The following is a 16,022-nucleotide window of genomic DNA, read 5'->3' as shown; positions in this document are numbered from 1 at the left end:
CATTACAGAACATCAAATACAAAGAAGGCAAATAAATATGAAGGTACATCTTGAGCAAAAATCCAAACACAGATAAATTAACTGAAAGCCATAGTAAATAATAATAGATTAAAAAGAGATTGCTTAATTTAATTTAAATAAAATATAGAATTACTTTCTTAAAATATTTAGTACATTACTTCTTACTTTTTGTCATGGGTGAATGCCTTTGTATGCCTTAAACTGGCGTCAGCAAATGTCTTATAACAAACAAACCAACCAACAAGTACAATAATTTAATAGCAATTTGGTGTTCTAATTTATATTAGCACATACTGTAGCTTTGTCAAATTGTTTTCTTTAAAAAATAAGCACAGCTTCTAAGAACATACACCTCTCCTGTCTAAACTAAGGTCTGAGGGCCAAGCCAGTCCCTCCACGCACAAACAGCAAGCCCACCTAATGCCAAAGAGCAATCACAGCATATGAAAATTGGAGAATGACCGAGAGGCATCTATGGATAGGAACACTACGTGTATGAATGAAAACTCTGAGCAGGGTCATACCCAGTTGAGATAAAATGTTGGCAAATAAAACTAATCATGGGCATTGTAGCACCAAAAAAGTAAAGCCGATGCTGTAGCCATTATACATTTTCCACTGAGGCACATATGCACATGAGATATGTATGGATGGGTAAAGGCAGTTCAGCTGGTGGCTTGTATTTTCTTTTTTAAAAAATTAATGTTAACTTTCTGGAAGGGGAAAAATTATTATTATCATCCAACATCCCTAAAATAGATGTTGGATCTTTGTTCAGAGCAATTACAAAACAGGAACTGAATAGAGGTTATAAAAGGGCTCACCTTGGACAAATGTGAACGTGTTTCTAAATGAGGGCTTACAGACTGCAACGTTTGAAGACCTCCCTTGCCATCATCAGTGGAAACTGAAACTTGCTGTCACCTCATTCGAAGTTATAGAAGACTCCAGTATGTACACTAATCACTTCTGGATGTTGTCTGTTTTCTTCGGTGTAAAAATCAGTTTTCTCAACTAAGCCACTCCTAAGATTTACTACCAGTTGATGTTGACTGGTAGTCAACATCAACTGATTCATTGAGCTGAATAATAAGTAGTGTTTAATGTCCTTGCTTTGTGGTATGTACAAAATCATCAACTTGGGAAGCACTTTTCCAATATGAAATTATATTGATAGTGGTAAACAGAAAAATGTTTTTTCCCTCCAGCTTCTGTACTTCGAACCTATCTTATTTGAACGATTGAACAGTTTGATCTTCCTTCATGAATGAGCATGAAATTGGGGCAATGAGAAAGTATCCTTTATCAATCCAGTCTTCCCCTGAATGGTTTCAAACAATTGTTTCATGTAGGCTAAGGCTGTAGCTGGATCCAGTGGTTTGCTGATTGCTATATTTCATTATTGCTACAAAAATTCTTGAACTCTTACTGCATGCTGTGCTCAAGACGATTAGCCACTAGAGGGCACCATCCACCTTGGTATCACTGGGTCTTTGCCTCTTATGCTATTTGCAAACCCATTTCTTATTTCATAAAAAAAAATTGTTATAAAAAGCAGGATGTGGTGAAAATAAACTAGAATCACAGTTCTGTTACTTTGTTTCTTTCATAGTATTTTTTTTTCTTCCTGTACAAATCCAGCACATTATTTAATTTACACTATAACTTTCAGTCTATTTAAAATCCCATTGGAAAATAAATTAACAAACACATTTGTAAAAATATGGTAGGCTGCAAGAAATGCTGTTAAACAATCTTTTCTTTAAAAAAAATCCATACAACTCTTTGATTAAAATAAATTAAAAATAAATGTAAAAAAATAGTTACACACACTTTGTACATTCACTTTACAAAAATGAAACAAGTGCAAAACGACAATGGCAACAAAAAGGATTTGTACAGAAATAAATATGTTTGATGATCTAACTCATTGCTGTTAATACAATAGTCTGTTATGTTTAATGTCCTTTTTATGTCAGCTGGAAAAAAATAGTGCAATGTTGTAATTAAAAATGCAGCACAGCAACCAATATTTCTAAGCAGTCCAGGTGCTTTTCATGGATTCATCTGGAATTTGCAGCTGCTGAGACCTTCTTGTTCCAGCAGTTCTTCCATCCTACACATGAATACCCTTCACTGCTTGCTTGATACTTTCCAGCAGAGCCTTGCAATCTGGGGAATAGTCCCTTTCCAGATTGCTGTACATATCTGTGAGTGTATTCACGTATGCTTCAAAATTCTGCTCGCTGATTGGGCCCTAAATAAAGGCAAAGGCATGACACAAAACAAAGAAATCAAAGATCAGTGGGATGTTAGCAAGAGAGAGATTTTTTATCTGTGGACTGCAGACCTGAATCTGGCTGAGATGCATGGGAACTGAGTTTTTAAAATCTAAGTCAGAACTTTTTTTTTTCTTGTGAAAGCAATCCGTTTGAATCATGTTAAATGGACACCCCTTTTCTCTCTGCCTATCCCTCGTTCTGTAAGTGCATTCACTTGTAATGCTAGTATACTTGCCATATTACAAACAAGTAAAAGGCTTGTCTATACCATCTGCCTTGGATGTCCCAGCAAGTTGCGGCAGGCAGATATATGTAATTCTTCATCATCTGTGGCTGCTACTCCAACATCACAAGAACATCTGTGAAGATATCACTTTTTTGGGTCTTAAAACAACAGGCATATGGAGGCTTGATTGAGTTGCGATATGATTCAAGGCAGAGGCAAGTGATTTTATTTTTATTTTTTTGCCCAGGGACTCTGTTTGTGTCTGAGTATGTCTGTTTAAATCTTTGAACATACATGGGTGATGTGATGATACCATGAGTGGTTCTTGTGTGGGTTACCCATACAGTATTTATCTACTTCCCTATTTCAACATGTGGCCCTTGGCCACAGATATTGTGGCCATAGAACAATGGGGAGCCTTTTCCCTTCTTGCCAACTGATCACTGTCATCTGGTTTGCAGCAGAAGTGGAATTTTATTTCCCTGCTGCCATTAATGGAAGGGGACCAAGTAACTTGGTCTATATTGGTCCCCTGCTCATGGGGCTGGCAGGGACCAGATGCTGGTTTCCCATTGGTAATGTTGGCAAATAAAAGCAGTACACCGTATGCCATTGGCAAAGTCACTGTATGTGTATAGGTTCAACCTTTGGATTTGATATTAGAAAAGAAAATCATTATCCATCTTCATGTTAGCTGTGTAAGATAGTACAGGTAGTCTTCGACTTGCAACACTTCATTTAGTGACCGTTCAAAGTTACAGCATCACTGAGAAAAGTGACTCGTGACCGTTTTTCACATTTACAACCGTTGCAGCATCCGATTGGTCACATGATGAGAATTTGGCTGCTTTGCAGCTGCAATTTATGAAGGTTGCACTGTCCCGGAGTCATGTGATCTGTTTTTGCGACCTTCTGACAAGCAAAGTCAATGGGGAAGTCAGATTCACTTAACAACTGTGTTACTAATTTAACAACTGCAGTGATTCACAGAAAGGTCATAAAATGGGGCAAAACTCAAGTAACAAATGTTTCATTTAGCAACATACATTTTGGGATCAAATGGGATTGTAGTTGTAAATTGGGAACTACCTGTATATCTCTTATCTCTCTACAAGATGACTTGTCCCACTCCAAAAATATTATTCTTTTCTGTTTAAAGAATTGTCATTATTCTATCTGGAATTGCTAATACAGATTTTTCCATAATTTTATAGTGAGATTAATAGAATAGAATAGAATTGTTTATTAGCCAAATGTGATTAAACACACAAGGAATTTATGCATAAGCTCTCAATGTACCGTGTTTTCCCCAAAATAAGACCCTGTCTTATATTTTTTTGAACCCCAAAATAAGTGCTTGGCCTTATTTTTGGGGATGTCTTATTACTTTGGGGTGCGTGGAGCAAGATGGGGCTCCTCTTGCCGTCTTACCTGATTTCCAGCTTTGTCTCCCTAACCCTAACTAGAGGAAATGGCGGGAACCACCTGTGCATACATTTAAATATTTTCGGGGAGGGCTTATTTTTTTGGGGGGGGGGTATTTTGGGGGGGGCTTATTTTAGTGCATGTGCTCAAAAGCCCGATTTGGCTTATTATCAGGGGATGTCTTATTTTAGGGGAAACGGTACATACAACAATAGTGATAATGGATTCTGCATCATAATTTTCTGTTTGACAGCTCTGCAAGATGCTATCGTATACTTCTCTATTCTTCGACTCTTAGAGAAAGTGCAGAATTCTTAGTCACAAACATACTGTACCATTTGTGGAAGTTGAATGTCGGCAAGACTGGATATGAGAGCTTGGCTTAAGCCAGCTAGTTCCTTCAATAGGCTCTCATTATTCTGCTCTATCAGTTTATTCTCTTCTTCTATGGTTTTCAGATTGCTCTCCATTGATGTGATCTGAATCCATAAATAAAAATGAGACATGGCAGAATGAATACTTAGGCTCTTGATATAAAGCTACAACTACGTATGAGAACTTGCTCTGAAAGACCAAGCAGAGGAGATGCAACCTTGAGACTCACAAAACTGTGTTAACAATAGTCATCAGAAAAATGGCTATTTTTAGCAACACATTATTGTTTTTGAAAAAATGTAGAGAAATGGAATTTGTTTGCCACCTGCTTCCATTTTCCCTTCCCAACACTTCCACCCAGCTCCAACTTGTGGAAAGTTGCCTGTCTCCACTCTAAACAGCAGCAGAAAGCCTTTAGGATGAAAAGAACAAGTATTTGTTTCCTTGCTTGTTTTGTGGGAGTTCACAGGTGGATGAAAGGCCCCAATTTGACAAAATAGGAGAAGGCTTAGCGGTTGGTTAAAAACGCCTGGTTATAAAAAGAATGTTGCCGTTGGGCATACAGAAAAAGAAGCAAACAGACTGCTGTTTACATTGCTGATTTTTTTCCCTTGCAGCATCCCTGCTGACTCACTACAATAATAACAGCCTTGGTATTCGCACTAGAGCTAGATAAGGCAATGCTGTAGGATGACTGAGGTTATAACATTTCTGAATGTAAAAATAAAAGAAACAGGATAGAAAAAAAGATGGACCCTCTTTGACAAGAAAGGCTAACAAAAATATCATTTTGAATGAATGATCCATCACAGTAAATAATCCTAGATTAGGAGCACCAATAAAACCTATACATTCTTTAAAAAAACAAATATTTCAGATGATACAGTATGAGTCAAGTGAGAGCTAAGCAAAGACAGATCTGTCCATTTTGTGTGAGCTCCACTGGCCATCACAATAAGCTGCAAACTTTCCATGAGTTTCTCATCACTTTGAAATTCTCACCACTGTTTGCATGCTGCTATGGTGCCAGATTTATGAGTGCAATTATAGGACTGCACATTATGCATTACAAGCAAATCTATATTTAGGAAATATGCAGTATATAGTTAGCATTCCAAAGTTAGAGATTTAGTCACTCCTTGTGAATGTGTTAACTATTCGTTACAATGGAAACTTCTGATAACTCTCCTGTGCTCAGGAAGAAAAGAAGGCATTCCATAAGAGAAGAGCTCTTGCAAATTGCCTACAGATTCTTTCTTAACCATATTTCACTGGTAAGGGAGGCTCAGCAAGCAGATTCCATTTAGAATTAGTGGTCTGCAGATAATCAGGCACAAGCCAGATAGGATTTTAAAGGTTACAAACAACATTTGTCTTTAAGCCAGAAATAAACCTATGATATTAGTCTTATAATGACAGCATGCTGCATTGTGCATTGATTGCAATTTCTTGATGGTTATGAATGTGGCCACGCGTGTGGTTATAGGAGCGACATGGTGTTCCCATGTAACACCTCTCCTGCGCGAGCTGCACTGGCTCCTGGTGGTCTTCCAGATACGCTTCAAGGTCTTGGTTACCACCTTTAGAACGCTCCATGGCTTAGGACCTGGGTACTTACGAGACCGCCTTCTGCCACCAGTAGCCTCTCACCGGCCAGTACGTCCCATAGAGAGGGGCTCCTCAGGGTGCTGTCGGCCAAACAGTGTCGACTGGCGGCCCCCAGGGGGAGAGCCTTCTCTGTGGGGGCACCTGCCATCTGGAACGAGCTCCCCCCGGAGATACGGAGGATCCCGGACTTACGCACTTTCCGCTGTGCCCTCAAGACCTTTTTATTTCAACAGGCTGGCCTGGCCTAACCTCCTTTTAATTGTTAATTTTAAATTTGTTTTAAAACAATAGGGGTGTTTTAAATTGTTTGGGCCAAATTATTTAATGTGCTTTTATATTATTTTTAAATTTTGTATTATGTATGTTTTATCTTTTGGCTGTTCACCGCCCTGAGTCCTTCGGGAGTAGGGCGGTATATACATTCAAAATAAAGTAAAGTAAACTGCTCATTACGTATCTATATACTATTTAAATTCTCATGCATGTAACCTTTAATTGGGCAAAATGGTTTACCATGGAGCAGAACTTTTTCACCTGAAATAGGCTAACTTACGGAATGTGTCAAAAATCTTGTGGAATTGAAATTTGGCAAATTTTATAAAACATTTTATAACATACAATTTTTATCATAAAGCATTTTATGACATCAAACAAAATGACACAAAACATTTCTTGCAGGCAACCTCTGATGTTTGACTGTGCTGTGTGCAGTTCAACGTGGGCTACTTTCAAGGCATCTCTCTCTGAATTTTTAAAGAACTTTTCCAATATGCAAGAAGCTCTGCCAGTGTTGAAGGTATTGAGGAATCTGATAGGGAATGGGGTATCTCTGAAAGAAGGATCCAACAGGTCACAGACTGTCTAGTTGCATCCTAACATGATGAGGATATGACTTTAGCCACAGTCTTCTGCTCTAAGATTGGCCACAACTGACACACCAGTCATAGCTGGGCAAAGGACTCACTAGTCATAGCTTTTAACTTCTGTTCTACTAGGAGATAAGAGTACAGGATTCTGAAATTGCTCACTAGTTTTTTCTAGGGGAATCCAACTCCTTTCACAGCCTAAAGTTGGTTTTATTCTGGAATCACTCAGCTTCAGAAGTCACTGCTACAGTCTCCAGACCCTGGATTTATATTCCACCACATATTGATGATACCAACCCCAGGCTGATAGTTAATCTCTTCCAGAGGCTTCATGTAAATGTTAAATAGAAAAGAAAGTTGATCTCTGTGGCATCCTGTTGAGGGGCTCAAACTATCTTTTGCCCAACCCGTCTCAAACCATCCACTTAGGAAACAAACCAGCACAAAATAAACTCCTGACTTCTAAGCCTCACAGATGATCCAGAAGGATACTGTGGCTAACAGTATTCAAGACTGCTGAAAGATGCAGAAGGACTAAGAGGATCATGTTCTCAGGTATCTAAACCTCAACCATCATCAATAATGACCATTCTAATTTCTATCCTCTGCCCACCTGGATTGTGACTGAAAAGATTGCAGATAATCCTTCCTACAATCTACTTTAGAAGACAACTGGAATCCTAATAAAACCACCCTGCAGACTGCTGGTAACTCTCCAAATGCCATTCGGCAGCTAGTAGAATCTATTCTATGCTGGGATGGGCTGATCTAATTAGATTTATCTCCTTGCATAGATCAGTAAAGCCAGCCAATTCCATGGTCACTGAAAAGTGATCTGTCAATGACAATGGACTAGTTCTTATATCTACCACCACCAGATCATGCCTCAATTGCTCCAAAGTATAAACCAGGTTTCATATGTGGCCTCCTAAGCATTGGACTGTGATAACTTGGCACAAACCCACAGTTGTCATGAGCACTATGATCTCCCAAGCTGTCTCAGAATATCACCCCCTCATGGATGGCTGTTTGAGATCATCTATACCAGGAGTGTCAAACTCGATTTCATTGAGGGCTGCATCAGGGTTGTGTTTACCTGGGGGGGGGCACTTGACCTGGGGGGTGGCCAGGGGCATGGCCAGCTCAACATCACTCGTGTTGGGAGCACCTGTGGTGGCTCAAGTGCTCTGCCAGCAAAAATGGGCTCCTGAGCTCTGTTTTTGATTGCGACAGCTTCCGGCAACCCTCTGCCAGCAACAACAGAGCTCGGGAGGGCTGTGGGCGGCCCTTGTAAGCTCTGTTTTTGGATGCAATGGCCTTCTGCAACCATCTGCCAGTGAAAACGGAGCTTGCGAGGCCTACTGAGCTCCATTTTCACTGGCAGAGGCACTGTGGGCTGGTCTTCACTGTTTCCAGGGCAGCTCCGTGGGCCAGGTCTAAGCACCCCATGGGCTGGATCTGGCCTGTGGCCCTTGAGTTTGATACCCCTGATCTATACTATTAAGTATCTAAATCACCACCCATAGTGAGGAACATGTTTAAGCTCTTTTAATTTCTTTTTCCAGTCCTTTCTTTCTCTTTACATGCTTTTTCATAGCACATCATTTTAAAATACTTCACTTTTCTTCTTCCTTTCTTTCCAATAGATCTTGCAAACAAACATTCCTAGACTCAGCCTCAAGCAATATGAACCACTTGCCGTGTCAGGATAGTCAGCATTTTAAAACTCAGCTGGTAGTGCTCAGTGGCAGCCAAGGCCTTAGTGTGGTCCAACCAGGAAGAGGCAGAGCATGTGCCAACTGGCAAATAGCACACAGGGAAGTGTTCATGTGTTGTTCATGCTGTTACCATCTGTCACTATTGCCCCCTTTTCCTGTTCTTCTGAGGATGAGCTGCACACAGAGAATGTCTGTACTGACCTGGTCACCAGTATTCTTCTTTAGCAACGGCCTTCATTTTTCCCCCCATACCAAGCTAACTTTCTGAAGAGTAGGAGACTAGATCCTTTCAAGCACTAAAAGGAGTGGCTGGGGAAAAACATGTATTATTGCTATATTTCAGTGAAATAGTTATGTTCTTACCTGTGTCTGGAGTTTCATCATGTCAGCTTCAATTTTAAGGTTGGATTCATTTAGTTCTTTAATTTCTTCATCCAAATGTCTGATTTCCTGTTCATTCTCTAAACCTGCATAAGATTTACCAGTTCAAATCAAGTTTAAAATTTCTTCCTGAAAATATTCATATCTGTCTTTAGAAACACTGTGAATCGGTTAGATACCCACCCATTTAACTGGAATCAAAACTAGATATTAGCAATTTCATTCTACACTTATCAGAATCAATATAAAATTCTCCGTTGTGACATATCAAGGACCAGGAAGTTATGAAGGGTTTCAAAAGGCTCATGCATGTCCACTACATTTCTCAATATTTTCCTTATCTTCCTGCTTTACTACTGATTTAGATGCCTGTTGTTCAGGAAGTTTTATATGTAATGGGAACACAGTTTTGGTATGTAATCTATGCATCAATGTCAGCTATATTTATATATCAATTTCAGCTATGTGAAACAGGCCCAAACATTAAGCTATATGTGTTGTATTATATAGGAGTAGGGACTGCTGATCTTCTCTTGCATATCAGTAAAGTGATAAAGTGATAAATATAAATTTATAATTAATGCAAGTACATCTATGCACATGCATAATCATAAACTTCAATAGCTTTAAAAAGGGAATCCATGGTGGCTAATAAAAATGACTATATGTTACCTATATTCAATATCTACTGATGGAAGACAGAGAGCAAAGTGTATCACATAGATACTGAGGGAAAATAATACATAGTCAAACCTTTCGCAATAATACTATTATATTGCGCCACAACAGTTCTTATAATTATCAGTAAATGAATGGGTTGATACTAGATTTATGCAATCTAATCTCCTTACCTCCATTTGCTTTCAACTTAACAGTCATTAGTTCTTCAGATATTTTGCCTTTTTTTAAGGCTTGTGCATTCAGGGGACATCCAGACAAACTAAAAAGAGTAGGAAAGGGGACCTATATGAAAGTTGAAACATATTTTGATTGCCACAACTCAGCTTCCAACTTCTTGTCAGTATAAATCCATTTTACTGTGCTTTCCATTATGCTCCATCCTTATAATAATGTCAATACAATAGCATTTGTTGTATATGATTTCCACTGACATGCCTACAATTGTCTACTCATTGTTCAGTTCTATTATGGCTGCACCTTGATAGCACTTGCTTCAAAGCACCAAATCTGATATTTTTGCACTACTGTTTTACTAATAGCCACACCAGCTACATTCATGCTAGAAAATCTATGACCTTAAAGTCACATTAGAAGATCAACAGGACAAATTATGCACAGTTTATGATGCCCATTCTTCAAAGGTCTATAAAATATTAGTTCAGTGATTTGATCCTAGGAATAATTTATTGTTATATAACAGGGGTGGGCAATTGTGGCTCTTTTACATTCTGGGAGTTGAAGTCCACAGATTGTAAAAGAGCCACAATTGCCCACCCCTGTTATATAGTATGCATAAGTATTCATTAAAGGTTCTAGCCCCGATCATCCCTGAAAGATGAGCTATTTAAAATGCATGCAAAATCAGTTGAATAGGATTGTCAAATAAACGAAACTCCATTGATTTATAGATATTTGCTGAGAGAACGGGAAAAGGGGGAATAAAAACAAAGGGATACCTTCTGTGGGTGACAAAAACATTATTAACGTGACCCAGCCCATTGCAGCCTGGCAAAGGGCAGTGTGGCAGCTCTTGCTTGTTCAACTTCCAGGGTAGTGAAGATCCATTGAGAGGACTTTCCTTCTGTCTCTTGGAAGCCATGGGACAACCTGAAGCTGTGCGATGGGAAGTGTATTTACCTGATACATGACCTTGGCCATCACAGCCGAGCACTGGACATCTGTAGGAGCACAGCAAAACTGATATTTGTCTAAAGATCTCTCTTTAGAGGGAAAATAAATTCAAATTAGCAAAATAATATGCACGTCCAGGATTTTTAATCGAAAGCTCTTAGCATATTTGATCTCATAATTGACATAAGTCACCAGAGCTATAATGCGGATTGCTTTGGAGTGAGAGTTCTGTGTTAACCCACATTATATCTTGGCATTTTCTGTGAACTTATCTTTGTGTTAACCCACTCATTGCATTTAGTGAACAAGCCAAGGTTAGTCTACCAGAGCCACTTTAAAAGATTTAAAATATCCAATGATATTTCATCATAGAGACTTGATAGTTATTACATTTATCAGCGTCTGTAACTGCATGAATAGTTGCCAATCAAACTCAGGGTAGGAAAAAAATTGCTGAGATTATATTCAGGGAAAGGATTAGAAACGTTCCTGCATTACACCTTTTTGGCAATATTAGGAACGTTGGTGTTCACTGAAACCATAAAACTAGCTTTTGTAACTTTATTTAAATTTGTTATTATATATGCATGCTTATGTTAGTGAGATCAACTGGGGTGTGTTTTGTGATTTACCACAAACCTTTGGAAGCCTACTTACTTAAGTTCAGGATCTTCTTTCTCTTCCTTTGTAGGAGTCACTTTCAGACCACTTTTCCTGGCCCGAGGACAGCCAGACAAACTAAAGAAAAGTATGCAAAGCAGTTTATTTCTCTTTCTGAGTCCCAATGTTTTACTTTTGAATAAGTAAAGGGTCTGTACCTTCTGTGAGAGGCATAATTTCCTGTCACATGACCAGAGCCATCACATCCAGGGGTGGGGCACCTATCAAACAAAATACAGAGAAAAAGAAGAAATGTTTAAATAAATCCTATCTTATTAAATTGAGAACTTTAGCAAAAGTTTCAATTTTACTTTCTTGCTTTGCAATTTTACTACTTCATGGTGAAAATCCAGAAAATGCGAAAAATATCTCTTATCTTTAACTTAAAGTTTGTATTATTTTTACTCTGTGAAAAAACTTTTATATGTATATTTAAAAATTCCTTCTCATCCCTATGAGTGGTACGTGTGTTTCTCAATCTTGGGGATTCTGCCAGAGGCTTGGGAGTTTGAAGGTTCTGCATAGTATCTTAGCCGTTCCTAGCACTGCATGCATCTGGACAGAAAGCTTTGATCTTCTTCCTGAAATTTGTTGGAACCATTGTTCCAGTTTGGCAGCCCTGAAATACTCTTATCACCACAGGGACCATTCGGCTTTTACTTTCGACATCCTTTCCAGTTTTCACTTCTGGTCTGATACTTCTCGAGCTTCTCATATTTCCTCTTCCTGATGATGCTGTCACTTGGCACCACTACATCTATTACCAGCTCTGTCTTCTGCTTCTTATCTACCATCATGATCTCTGATTGATTGACCAGTACCTGTGTGCCCATCTGGATCTGAAAATCCCACAGAATCTTAGTCCTGTTATTCTCTATGACTTTCTGTTGAATATCCCATCTGAACTGGGGACAGTCCAACCCATACACAGTGCAAATATCTCTGTACACAATGCCAGTTGCTTGGTTGTGCTACTATTCTTATCTGCATCTTATACCCTGCCACTATGGGTTTGACTGTATCTGAGGCCTATCTCCACAGCCTGCACCTTGGATCGTGTATGGATTTGGTGCTTGATGCTAGTTCTTATGTTGCTATGATCAGTGCCTCAATGCTGTCTTTTAATCAAGCTTCATTTTCTAATGAATTGTTCTGTTAGCAATTTATAAGGAGGCTTCGATGGTTGCTGTAAAGTACCGGTATATTGCCCACAAGTAACTCCTGAGACATACCTTAGCTGGACAACCAAGTTATTTTGACTTAAAAAAATCTGAAGGTAGAATATGTATGCATCTGTATCTATAGTATATGTATTTATTTTCTTTAATTATATATAATTGTATGCTTCCAGCTTCACTTCCGGTACAATCATATAAAAGCATTGATAAAACATAAAACACATCACTCTATCATCCAAAAATTGTGGTATGCGTACCCTGGCCTAGAGTAATTTCTGCATTCTTCAAACATGAAATGCCAGGTAAAAGAACTCAGGTTTGACTGCCCTATAGAAAACTGTAAAAAGAACATTGTCTGCGCCTCTGAAGTCAGGTGTTCCAAAGGAGAGAGACGTAACTTATAGAGCAATGGGAGATGCCTCTCTCCTTTGATCTCTTCTGAAGTTCTTAACATATTTCTCTGGACTGAATGCACTGAACAGATCAACTCAAGAGTCAGTCTTTGAGACTCACAATACTGTCTAGGGTCAGGACTGGAGTGTCTCACTAGAACAGAATTTCCAGCCATTCATTTCCAGAAGAGGTTATTCCTGATTCCTCAACAGGTATACAGTAGCTATGCACTTCCATCGTGTACTTTAAACTTGACCTTGGACAAAAGTCTTATTCTTCAGTTCAAAGCTACTCTACCAGCAGCAGATGGTGAAGAGAAAACATCTAAATGTCAATAGCTAAGTTCACCCTTCCTCTTCATCCTTTTATTATTTGTCAGTGGGATTTATCACTGCTTTTTTTTTAAAAAAAGTACATTAAGATTCAACTATTATTATTGATCCTAATATAATGTTCAACTATTGTTAATGATCCTAATAGAATTATTATTATTATTATTATTATTATTATTATTATTATTATTATTATTTAATCTTTAATGAGATTCACAGCCTTTGAGGCTGGTTAATAGTTCAGCAGCTCGAGTTCTAATCAAAGACCTAGGAACTGTTAAGGTATCGTCGGAGGATGTAAGCTGTTCCGAGTAAGGTGGTTTTTTGTAGAGTCAAAATGTTCAAATCCAGCAAATTTAGAATTTCTAAATAGCGGGGTAGCCCTTTAGGTATTGCTCCAAGGGCTCCAATTACAATCGGGAAAACACACGATTTCTTTTTCCACAGTCGCTCAACTTCAATTTGCAAATCCTGGTACTTTGTGATTTTTTCTTGCTGCTTATCTTCAATCCGTGCATCACCAGGTATTGCAATGCCAATGAACCATACTTTTTTCTTTTCAACTATTGTTATGTCAGGTGTGTTGTGGACCAAGTGCCTGTCAGTCTAAATCCTAAAGTCCCACAAGGTCTTGAGTTTCTCATTCTCTAAAACTTTCTCAACCTGATGTTCCCAGTGGTTTTTGCTGTACTCAAATCCAAACTTCTGGCACAATTTCCAGCGAATGATCTTAGCAACACGGTCATGGTGTTGTAGGTAGTCAGTTTGTGAAATTTTGCTGCACCCACTGATCAGGTGGTCGACTGTCTCATCTTTCTCTTTGCAGAGGCGGCATTTGCTGTTGGTGGTAACGTTGAATTTTTGCCTTCATGCAGTTTGTGGCTAGGGCTTGTTCTTGAGCTGCCAAAATAAAGCTTTCTGTTTCTTTTTTCAGTACTCCTGATCTTAACCAGTTCCAAGTTAGTTTCTGGTCAGCTTTGCCTTCAATACTTTTCAAGTTTTGGCCATGCAGAGCTTTGCTTTTCCAATTTTCAGCTCGCTGCTCAATTACTTCTTTCTTATATTCTCCTTTTGTTTTAGTTGTCTTTAAAAGGCCTCCTTTATTTACTTCCTTAATCATTGGTTCTTCACTTTTCTGGATGTAATCATTCAAGCTGCGTTTTTCTTCTTCCACAGTCTGCTTTACTTGTAGGAGTCCTCGACCACCCTCTGCTCTTGGTAAATATAATCGGTCAACATCACTTTTAGGGTGCAAGGAATGATTCATTGTCATAAGCTTCCTTGTTTTCCAAATTGTCTAACTCCATCTGGGTCCAGTCAATTATTCCTGCAGAGTATCTAATCACAGGTATAGCCCAGGTATTTATGGCTTTTATGATGTTTCCTCCACTCAATTTGGACATTAATATCTTACGAATTCGCCGAATGTACTTGGCTGAAGTTAATTCCTTGACTTTATTATGCATTAAGTCAGAGGCTTCTAAAATCCCTAAGTACTTGTAGCCTTCTTCTGATTTTACTGCCTTTATCATTTCTTCATTCTCTAGTTCCATTCCATCCTCTTCTATGATCTTGCCTGCTTTGGTTGCTATTGTTGCACATTTGTCAATTCCAAACTGCCGATGTCTTGGCTGAATTCTTTTGTGTTTTCAATTAATAAATTCAGTTCAGCTTTTGTTTTACCAAACAGCTTCAAATCATCCATGTACATCAAGTGTGAGATTTTCAGTCCTTCCTTTGCAAGTTCGTATCCACAGTTCATCTTCTTCAAAATGATTGTCAGTGGTAGCATTGAGAGTATAAAAAGTAGGGGTGAAAGGGAATCGCCCTGGAAAATGCCTCGTTTAATTTCAACTTCACCCAGTTCTTCTTCATTAGCCATAAGTTTCGTTTTCCAGAGGTTCATTGAAGATTCCATGAATTTTTGTACGTTGCTGCTGATATCTAAGTTTTTCAGGCATTTCTTGATCCAGCTATGGGGAACTGAACCAAACGCTTTTTTATAGTCTATCCAAGCCATGAACAGGTTGGTTCGTCTTTTCTTTGAGTTCTTTAGGATTAGCTTGTCAATCAGCAATTAATCCTTTGTTCCTCTTGAGTTTTTGCAGCATCCTTTCTGTTCTACAGGAAGCAAGTTATTTCTTTCCAGGTATCCATAGATTTGGTTTGCAATGATATCAGTAAGAAGCTTGTATGTTGTTGGCAAACAGGTGATTGGCCTATAGTTTCCAGGGTCCTTTCCTTTTTCTTTATCTTTTTGGATCAAAAATGTCCTTCCAGTTGTCATCCATTCATCATTTTCAGGTGTTTTTAGGATCTGGTTCATCTGGGTTGCCAATCTTTTGTGCACACTTGTAAGTGCCTTTAACCAGAAGGCATAGAGGCTATTATTATTATTATTATTATTATTATTATTATTATTATTATTATTATTATTATTATTATTATTATCTTTATTGCACTCAGGTTCCCCTCGCACATATGTGCTAGTCGTTCCTGACTCTAGGGGGCAGTGCTCATCACCGTTTCAAAGCCGAAGAGCCAGCGCTGTCCGAAGACATCTCCATGGCTAAGTGGCTGGCATGACTCAACACCATTCATAAATGCACTCATAGCAGCATCTAATTTATGGGACGTTTGGATCAGCCTGTTCTCCATGCAATCAAGCTGGTGGGTCTGGATCATTTTAATGTTTATACTATTAGAAACTCATCTGCAAAATGGGGGGAATAAGTCTCCAACACT

At 38.6% G+C, this 16,022-nt stretch overlaps 1 protein-coding gene across 1 annotated transcript in view; it reads right to left on the bottom strand.

The window, feature by feature from the left end:
* Nucleotides 1-2,137: 2,137 nt before the first annotated feature.
* ST18 (ST18 C2H2C-type zinc finger transcription factor) overlaps nt 2,138-16,022 on the bottom strand; it is a 65,357-nt gene continuing 51,472 nt past the window's right edge. The window contains exons 12-18 of the mRNA XM_070940544.1: nt 11,533-11,595; nt 11,372-11,452; nt 10,540-10,761; nt 9,754-9,842; nt 8,885-8,988; nt 4,290-4,433; nt 2,138-2,278 (exon numbers count right to left, since the gene is read on the bottom strand). Coding sequence (XP_070796645.1) covers nt 2,138-2,278; nt 4,290-4,433; nt 8,885-8,988; nt 9,754-9,842; nt 10,540-10,761; nt 11,372-11,452; nt 11,533-11,595 — 844 coding nt within the window. The remainder of the gene's footprint in view (nt 2,279-4,289; nt 4,434-8,884; nt 8,989-9,753; nt 9,843-10,539; nt 10,762-11,371; nt 11,453-11,532; nt 11,596-16,022) is intronic.

Source organism: Pituophis catenifer, unplaced genomic scaffold (assembly GCF_029215685.1).
Source record: "Pituophis catenifer annectens isolate HBS135680 unplaced genomic scaffold, rPitCat1.0.hap2 SCAF_3, whole genome shotgun sequence".
NCBI classification, from domain to species: domain Eukaryota; kingdom Metazoa; phylum Chordata; class Lepidosauria; order Squamata; family Colubridae; genus Pituophis; species Pituophis catenifer.
The sequence above is the reverse complement of the archived record's forward strand: the minus strand, read 5'-3'. Positions and strand labels throughout refer to the sequence as shown.